The sequence below is a fragment of the Vicia villosa genome, linkage group LG5 (genome assembly GCF_029867415.1).
Source record: "Vicia villosa cultivar HV-30 ecotype Madison, WI linkage group LG5, Vvil1.0, whole genome shotgun sequence".
NCBI lineage: Eukaryota > Viridiplantae > Streptophyta > Magnoliopsida > Fabales > Fabaceae > Vicia > Vicia villosa.
The window spans coordinates 173,592,989-173,602,466 of NC_081184.1; the positions used below are offsets into that span (position 1 = coordinate 173,592,989).

Below are 9,478 nucleotides of genomic sequence, written 5' to 3' on the forward strand. Positions count from 1 at the left end.
TGAGTTTAGTTCCTTTCCCATGATCGTCTGGAGTAGAAAAGCAAAGAAGTACAAGCTTTAACTAGGCGTGTTTCTGGAAAAGAAAGAAGAAGAAGAAATATGGTTCCTGAAATATTATAGGAAAACCCAATTGCATAAGCCATGCAATTATCCAATGATATAACTGCCACGAGAAATGGAAAAGCTCCCACACCTGGAGGACACATGTAAGAAATGAAGAACATTGACTCTCCCAAGAAATGCCATCATGAGGCGCATTATATACTCTCTGTGTTTTTCCACCGAAACACTCGAGTTTTCAATAGTGATTAACGTTTTGACATCTTGGGGTCTAATATAAGAAAGGGAATCCCTCTAGTCCATTCACCAAAAGAAGAGTCACCTCCAGCCAAGGGACTCGCATCAGGCTGGAGGACTCGCCCATAATAAACATACTCGCCTTTAGTTGAGGGACTCGTCCATAATAAACATACTTGCCTCAAGAGGAGGGACGCATCCCTTATTTAAGTGTGTTGTCAGCCAAGGGACTTACTCCTAGGACGAGAGGCGCATTTTGAACGTGAATAGAGTCTTAAAAATACATCCTCATTAGCAAACTCCTCGTACTTGAGGGACTATGTAATGTTATATCTGTGAGAGCGTTAGATACAAACACATTTGCCTAAAAATGGTATCCCCTAGGCGATAACCTAAAGATTTGCTTTTGATAATCCTGATGTGTAAAGTCATTAGTCAAGAAAAGGGGAAGTCTGCCACTACCCTCGAGAAGTTAGATGGTCAATAACTCCTCTTAATCAGGAGGGAGCAGTTGTGGTCACCTCAGATTACTCAAATCCTAGGCTCAGATCGCCTCTATAAATACTCCTCTCCCCACGGGAGAAAGGATAGATCCTAAGTGATACATCTCACACCTCACTCACGCTTACACCAAAGCGTATCATCCACTAATAGGGCACACAATGTAAAATTTACACTGTCAACTAATCACAATCGTGTATTATATCAAATTATATTGTAATTTTCAAGTTAGTGGCATGATATGGTCGAATGATGAATTTCCGTTAGATTATTGTGTAAAATCTTTATTTTATTTTATATATATATATATATATATATATATATATATATATATATATATATATATATATATATATATATATATATATATATTTAAATTTATTCCATTAGATGAACTGGGGGTGTAGAAGTATAATGGAGGTATGAATATAATGGGCTGATTTTATGAAATTGGGTTTGTTATTATCCCGTATGCTCCATAACACGCTCGCAACATTTCTTCTCTCCCTCGCAACTCAGCGCTTTGCCTCTCGTCTTCTCCCTCGTCGCTCTTCAACTCAGGTAATCATCGATATCCTGATTTTTTTTCATGCGATTTTTCTTCGTTGTTGGTGCTGGATAGGGTTTTAAGTGTTCACAATTTTTGTCGATTGTATCGAACTTTACGAAATTGTTACTGTGGTATGATGAAGCTTTATACATGTTTTTCCTGGCTATAGTTGATTCTTATCTTGTTGATTCATACAAGGAAGTTGCAGCTTGATTTTTATTAATGGTTGAAGTTTTTCAATTCTTCTTTTGTTTGAATTGAATTTTTTTTCTATGTTGGAATTCTTAGTACTTAGGGTTATCAATGGTTGTTTTAATTAGGGTTATAACAAAGCCTTGGTTGGCTTTTAAAACCAAATCAACCCATGAACACATGCTCACATATCCAGAATCTAAAATAATCCCAGGTGATCTCCAATATTCATTCATTTTGATTAACATCATAAACACGTGGTCATAGCCAGAGTCTTGGCTACACTGCGTCAAGCAAATCTCTTCATGTTTAGTGAAATTAGCCTCCTTTATGTCTTGACATTGTTACTGCTGTAGGAGAGCGGAAATGTTTCTGCTAATAATGATTTGGTAATCAATTTAGAAAACATTCACATCCAAACAGTGTTGATTAAAATACTTTTGGTCCAATATGAGGATTTGTCTACTTTAAGGAATATATTCCATCTGAAAGGTCAGGTCAGAAATTAGAATTTTAATTCCATTTCCTGATTCTGTTTATTATAAAATATAAATTTCCTTCGGGATACTAATCATGTTTTCATTTGATGGAGATAGAAAATGTATGGAGCGGCGGTGAGTTACTAGTGAAGGAGTGAGTATATTATTACAAGAGGTTTGGCTTAAATCCTCTGATTTCATATTCCCTAAAGTTTAGAGACTGCGACTAAAGAACATATGGTGTTTGTGTATGACAAAAATGTCAATTTATTAAAGAAATGTATATGTGTATTGCTTTGAACGGTTTATACAATGAATGACTGTAACCAGGCCAGTCAAACAAAGCTTAAACTTAGTGTGTCTTGTGTTTTTTTTTTCTTTTCTCGGAGTTCTTGTACAGTGTATACAATTTAATAGTTTTATTGTTGGAAAATATGAATTTTATAATGACGTTATGTACTTTATGTAATTTAGTGATTGATGGTACTAAATCAGAAACCCTGAACAACATATTGAAATCTGTTATTCCCATTTCTTAAGTTTATCAAATCCAAACAGTTCTCTGAAGGAGAAAAGTAGAAAACCCCAAAATAAAGTTGAATCCCTTAAACTGCTATAGACACACACACACACACACACACACACACACACACTAAAAAAACCTAAACTCAATTGAAGTAAAGCATTCAGATATCTACTCTACGTGTCTGGTCTAGAATTCAAATACACACTTGCCTTTTGAGTTTTTTGGCCAAGACCCTTGTGGGCTAAAGTTGAGTTGGGTGGACAAGCCCCTGTTCCCAGCTGAGATACTCATAATCCTCTTCTTCACAGACACAGACAGTAGGTTCCGTATTTTATCTGAAGAGAAAAAGAGAGAAGGAGATGTCGGGTATGGGAGATGGATATGTGGGCACTGCCCAAGATGCCGTTCGGATCAGACGGCTAGAGAAACAGAGAGAAGCTGAACGTCGTAAAATTCAAGAGCTGAAAACCAAGTCTGCCACCTCCAATGGCCAACCTGGTCTCCTCCAATTTGGCTCCAGCACTTCCGAGGTTACATACTTCTTTATTTTTTCTTTTTCCTCTTGCAATTTTCTTTATTACAATCACTAACTAACTAATACCCTCCTTTCGATTTCACCATTTCAGATTCTTGAAACTGCTTTTAAGAAAGAAACTGTTGGTCTTGTCACCCGTGAACAGTATGTTGAGAAGGTATATTGTTATTGTTGTTATTATTATTATTGATTATTAATATTATTATCCTTAACCTTTTCAATTCATTCATATGTCCACACACACTCATGGGAATTCTGAATTTGAATATGCAGAGGGTTAATATTCAAAGTAAAATAGAGGAGGAAGAGAAGGAGAAGCTTCAGAAGCAACTACAAGAGGAGGAGGAGCTTCAATTACAAAAGCGCAAAAAGAGGAAAATCAAGGGAAATTCGAGACTATCATTTTCCGAAGATATTGTTGACAATGATGCTCAGGAAGAGGAAGAGTCACATCAAAGTAATGATATAGAAACAAATGGAGGAGTACGGTGTGGTAAGCTTGGTAAAGACCCCACCGTCGAAACTAGCTTTCTACCTGACAGGTGCGTCACCCTCTCTTCTATCTTCAATACATTCCCTTTTTCCTTTATTTGTTGCTTTGTTTCTCTAACGTCTGGGCATAGGAGTGCTGAGCATTTTGTTCAGTGAGCGAGAGGCTGAGGAGCAAGCTGAACGTGAAAGGCTGCGCAAACAGTGGCTCCGTGAGCAAGACCAAATTCGAAGTAAGTCTGCATACTGTTGTTTTATTATTATAATGGTAGTTCTAAATTTTTTTCAAAAAAGGATAAATGGTTGAAAAACATAGCTTGTTGAATATACCTGCATAGGGAAGAAAATAAGTGTAATTGCTTCTTTTCTTCTACATCCTTAATTGTCTCTTTACTCTTGTTTATTCATGAATATATTGTTCCTGGGTTTCAGACGAGCCTCTTCAAATCACATACAGTTATTGGGATGGAACTGGCCATAGGCGTGTCATCCAGGTAAGTGAAGGCATGTGCTTCAACTTACTTTTTAAGTCTTAAGGCTAAGTTTGGGAGTTTGGAGGGGAAGGGAGGGGAGAACTTTGAAAAAAAGGGAAGGATTGAGTGAAAAGAATAGAAGAATTTTGGTTGGGAGGTTTTTGGAGGGATTGGTTTTATTCATAACACCAAAAACCCTTTAGTTTGGGGGAACTCAAAATTTGTATTGGAGGAGGGTTTTGGAGGGGTTACACAAATTGTTCAAATATAATTTTTGTTGTTATAGTATTTCAAAAATTAAAAATATGTTGATGATAAGCATTATTTTATCATTCTATACCAAATCTTTTTTCCAAAAATGTTAAAAATTTCTCTATATTTTTTCAAAAATTATTTTTGAAGCGCTCTCTTCCAAACTCCCAAACAAAGCCTAAGTATCCATTTGCAGATTTGCTATATAATATCTGGTGTCTTTATTATTTTGCAATTCAGGTACGCAAGGGTGACACCATTGGAGAGTTTCTTCGAGCAATTCAACAGCAACTTGCGCCTGAATTCCGAGAGATTCGAACAACCTCGGTTGAAAATCTGCTTTATGTGAAAGAAGACCTTATCATTCCTCATGTATGAAGAGCAAATTTGTTTATAATTTTAGCAATCTGCCTACATCTTTGTGTGCAGGCATGTGCCCAATTTTTTAAATTCATCATATGTTTTCTTACCTTTTTTCATGCATATACAGCAACACAGCTTCTATGAACTAATTGTGAACAAAGCGAGGGGCAAAAGTGGACCGGTATGTTTCTTTTATTCTTTTTTTTTAATTGGTTGTGTTTATTTTATTTCCAAAGTTGTGTATCCAAAATGTTCTAACCATAATACATTCATATATGCATTTTATTGGGAACATATATAATCTCACACAGTCACACCCTAGTTAACATGTCTGTCTTTGGGCTATGCTACAAAAAATCCCTAGTTCTCCCCCTTCAAATGGTTCTTAATTTGAGAAAAGAGAATAGTAGAAATATTTTTTTTTAAAGTTTTTGCTGTTAGGGCTAATTTCTTTGTACATTACGCATAATTCAAAACTGTTAACACGTGGCAAATGATTGAAGGAATAATAGAGTTGTGACAAATCATATATAATTAGTAGAAGGTGCGATGCAGAGCTGAGATTTGTACTACTGGTATCTAGCTAATGAACTAAGTTTTTCTTCTTCTAAAAAGGTGTAGGGATTATATGTAAAAAGGAGGTATAGTTGAATAAAAAGTCATTGCAGTAATCAATTAATTCTTCAGGGTTCAGATAAGAAAATTCAGTTCTTTTGACCAGCTGGTATTCATCCGCTGTCTGTAGAAGTGTCTTTAACACACTAGTTTTTGAGTGATAACTTGTGGTTTTAATTTTGGTCTGTAATCTATATGGCTTTAATGATGCTGGCGGTGTTTTATATGGCTGCTACTAAAACATTGCATTCCATTTCCACTGCAATATCTGAGACAAAAAAGTCATTCATATGATGTCATTAACGTGGAAGTGTTTGCTGATAATCCTTTTATGATTTGCTGTGAATTAACCACATTAAATTTCATGTTTTATACAGCTTTTTCATTTTGATGTGCATGAGGATGTCCGTACAATTGCCGATGCCACTATAGAGAAAGATGAGGTACATTTCTACAGTCGTTGCAATTACTTATTCGAAAGTCAAGTTTACAAGATAGTGAAAACTAGACGAACACACGTTTGTCCCTGCATGTTCTAGTAAACTTGTTTTCTATCTTTTTACTTTTAGCCATCCTAATCATTTATTTGTATCTCAATCAACAGTCTCATGCTGGAAAAGTTGTAGAAAGGCACTGGTATGAGAAGAACAAGCATATATTTCCTGCTTCAAGATGGGAGGTAACTTGTTTCTCTCTTCCTCTCTTCAATATACTCGGCTTAGAGTGCTTGTTACATGTAGTAGCAGCTTATGATTCCGTTTACAATTGTTTTCATTGTCTATTGCAGATATATGATCCAACAAAAAAGTGGGAACGTTACACCATCCATGGAGATTAAGCTTTTGCTTCCAAATAACTTTACTTGGATTTGCTGCTTTTGAGTTTTAATCTGATCTTCAGTTGAGCTGATTATGCCTCAAATTCCACCTTGATAGTGTTGGTTCAATTAGTCAGATTTACAGCAATTCCAGTGTTTGGAATGAGTGGTCTTTATTGCTATAATTTATTCTAGAAACTTGGACAATTAGTCAGATTTATTTTACAATACAATGCAAATCTGACAGACTGGGCATCTAAAATTGCAGATTTTTTTTTTGTTATGAAAAATTTAAGTTTAAGGGATGCTTTTTTGGCTTTTAGACTTTTTCTTATTTTCTATAAATTACAGATTGATGGCAACTTTTTTTATATTTTGTGACGGCAGTGCCAGTTGATGGATAAACAAAAAGAATAGTTGTGTTGTTGTTTGCCTCCCCATACATTTCTTTCTCTTCAAGCATCATCAGTAATAAGTTGCATTGAAAATTATTGAGATATTAAGTGGTAATTTTTATGTCAAAAAAAGATATAATTATTTTATTGTATAATGGAAATATGGAATGATTTTCAAAGATTAATTATTTTAACTTGAAATTGATGTTAGATTTTAGTGAGTGAATGCTCCTTTATTTATCTTGGCAAGAAAAGTATTGTAAAAAATGGATGGACATAGATTTGAATGAAAAAATTACAAGAAAAATGATAATTTAAAAAGATAAATAAGAGATCAATTGATCTGTATTGTCGAGTAAGTTTGTTTACACAATCAGGGCATCACAATTAGTCTTTTGTAATATTTTGAATGTCATTAAAAGACAAAATCAAATAGTTATAAATTTGACGGCTAATCAGTGTATATCAATTAAATTCGATAAATAATCATTTTATTAAAAAAAATTATACAAAATTAATCAAGGACTCTAATCATTTATTTTTATTCAACAAAATTTTAGGTGAACTGAGTTTGTAGATTAAGCTACAAAAATAGTTACAAATTATTAATAAAAAATTGTTGAATCGGTTACATGAATTGAAGCTATCAGTTTTTTATCTACTGAATTGATCTTCATTGGCATAATAATATTTTATTATTTAATCATAGAACGTAATTATTTGTTGAGAATAATAATAATAATAATAATAATAATAATAATAATAATAATAATAATAATAATAATAATATAATATTTCAATGTAGACCAACTTTTTTGTATTAAAAAATGGGATAAATGGGCTTGTACTAAAGCCCAATGAATGTAACCCAGAGGCCTAGGGTTACGGCATCAACATTACAAAACCCTAATTATAAAAAAACGAAACGAAAAACCTAACGAGTTTCGTTCTCCAGTTGAAAACCCAGAAGCGGCCGAAGCATCAGAATCAGCACAACAATGGTGAGTTTGTTTTCTTCTCCTTCCATAAATTCCAATTCAAGAGTAACACCAATTTCGGATCGAGTTAAATTCGAATCTGATTTCGATATTCAATTTTGCAGGCGGACGTTGAAGTCGATGCTACTGCCGCGGCCGGGATCCCAAAGAAGAGAACGTTTAAGAAGTTCAGTTTCAGAGGCGTCGATTTGGATGCACTTCTGGACATGTCCACTGATGAGCTCGTCAAGCTCTTCAGTGCACGTGCTCGTAGAAGGTTCCAGAGAGGTCTCACCAGAAAGCCCATGGCTCTCATCAAAAAGCTTCGCAAAGCGGTACAATTCTATTTTCACTTAATCAGCATTATGCTAGGTCAATTAGTACCTTTAATTTTCATATAATAATATGCTTATTTTGATGGATGTTTACTGGATTTTAGGATTGAGTAATTTTATGTTCTTTAGTTTTAGGGATTCATTTGTTATTTTGTACTAGGTCAATCAGTCCTTTAAATTTTCAAAATTGCAATTTAGTCCTTTAAATGCATAGGTGATTATTCAAGTTAATAAGCAATTTTTTTTAAATTGTTGATTTTGATGGATGTGTACTGAATATATTTTGACATTAATTTTTTGTTGCTTAATGTTCTTAAATTAGGGTTTTATTTGCTATTTTGTGATTTTAGGTGGTATTTTTTTTAGAATGTGAGTTGACATAGTTGTTCTTTAGAATTAAAGACTCAAATACTAATTCATATTGTTGTACTTTGATTTGTGAATTTAGGGTTTCATTTGTTATTTTGTGATTTTAAGTAATAATTTATTTTTTTAGAATGTGAGCTGACACAGTTCTTCCTTAGAATTTTTAGGACCGAAATGATAATTCATATTGTTATACATATTAATCAGCAATAGGCTAGGTCATTTAGTCCCTTAAATTTTCAAAATAGCTATTTAGTCCTTCAGATTTGCTTATACAAATTCATAGGAGATTATTCAAGTTAATATGCAATTTTTTTTTAAAGTTTGTTGATTTTGATTGTAGTTTACTGAATTTTAAGGATTGAGTAATTTAATTGATGTATGTTCCTAGTTTTAGGGATTGGTTTGTTATTTTAAAAAATTTAGGGATTCATAGTGTCTCTCAGAATTTGTATGACTGAATATCTTGGACTGCAATGCTGAATCATATTATTGTATCTAAAAATTTGATTTGATTGTAGAAAAGGGAGGCACCACCTGGTGAGAAGCCAGAACCTGTTAGGACCCATCTTCGTAACATGATTATTGTACCTGAGATGATCGGAAGCATCATTGGAGTGTACAACGGAAAGACCTTTAACCAGGTTGAAATCAAACCTGAGATGATTGGGCATTACCTTGCTGAGTTCTCAATTTCTTACAAGCCTGTTAAGCATGGTAGACCTGGTATTGGTGCTACTCACTCCTCCAGGTTTATTCCTCTCAAGTGAATTATTCTTTTTGGGAGGCTACACTTGTATTTTGCAGTTTATTTTGAAGGAAAAAACCTGAGATGATTTTGTTTCTTATGTTTAGTGCATTTTATTGAGTACTTGTTAGTTTAAACAATGTTTTGTTAATGACTTAATTATTGAGTTTAAGCATTCAGGCTTATGTTGTTTGTCTTAAGTTTTTTTTATGCAATGATACTGAAATAGTTGTTTTTTTTATGTTAACATATTTGAAGTTTTGAGAGAAACTTGTGCATTTGTTTGGGTATGAAAATTTCTCAATGGCTCTCAATAGTAAAGTATTAACACTATTTGATGTTCAGACTCTTATATTTGGATCATTCTGTGAGGTTTTATTGAATATCTCTGTTGGAATCAAGTCATGAACCTAATTTCAGATACCTCAAACGATTAGATTACACTAACCTTTGGGAATGTTGACCTGAGTAAAAGTTTGTAGGAAGACTTTTAATCTTAACAAATTATTATTATTCCAAATTGTTTAAGGAGACAACTTCTCTACCAATCACAAAAAAATGGGTAGTG

General features: G+C 33.7%; 2 protein-coding genes across 3 annotated transcripts; both read left to right on the forward strand.

Moving 5' to 3' along the window:
• Positions 1-1,222: 1,222 nt before the first annotated feature.
• On the forward strand, positions 1,223-6,411 carry LOC131604041 (protein XAP5 CIRCADIAN TIMEKEEPER-like). Of its 2 annotated transcripts, none has more exons than XM_058876530.1 (11): positions 1,223-1,359; positions 2,854-3,075; positions 3,172-3,237; positions 3,354-3,622; positions 3,726-3,802; positions 4,002-4,063; positions 4,535-4,666; positions 4,785-4,838; positions 5,650-5,715; positions 5,877-5,951; positions 6,060-6,411. In XM_058876530.1, the coding sequence occupies exons 1-11, from the start codon at positions 1,243-1,245 to the stop codon at positions 6,108-6,110; spliced, it is 1,191 nt and encodes a 396-aa protein (XP_058732513.1). In that variant the 5' UTR covers positions 1,223-1,242; the 3' UTR covers positions 6,111-6,411. The 2 variants fall into 2 exon arrangements, with proteins under 2 accessions (XP_058732513.1, XP_058732514.1); XM_058876531.1 differs by lacking the exon at positions 1,223-1,359 and adding an exon at positions 1,437-2,032.
• A 920-nt stretch (positions 6,412-7,331) lies between these two features.
• LOC131608258 (small ribosomal subunit protein uS19x-like) lies at positions 7,332-9,095 on the forward strand. Its single transcript, XM_058880171.1, has 3 exons — positions 7,332-7,485; positions 7,587-7,796; positions 8,684-9,095. The coding sequence occupies exons 1-3, from the start codon at positions 7,483-7,485 to the stop codon at positions 8,930-8,932; spliced, it is 462 nt and encodes a 153-aa protein (XP_058736154.1). The 5' UTR covers positions 7,332-7,482; the 3' UTR covers positions 8,933-9,095.
• The last annotated feature ends 383 nt before the right edge of the window (positions 9,096-9,478 follow it).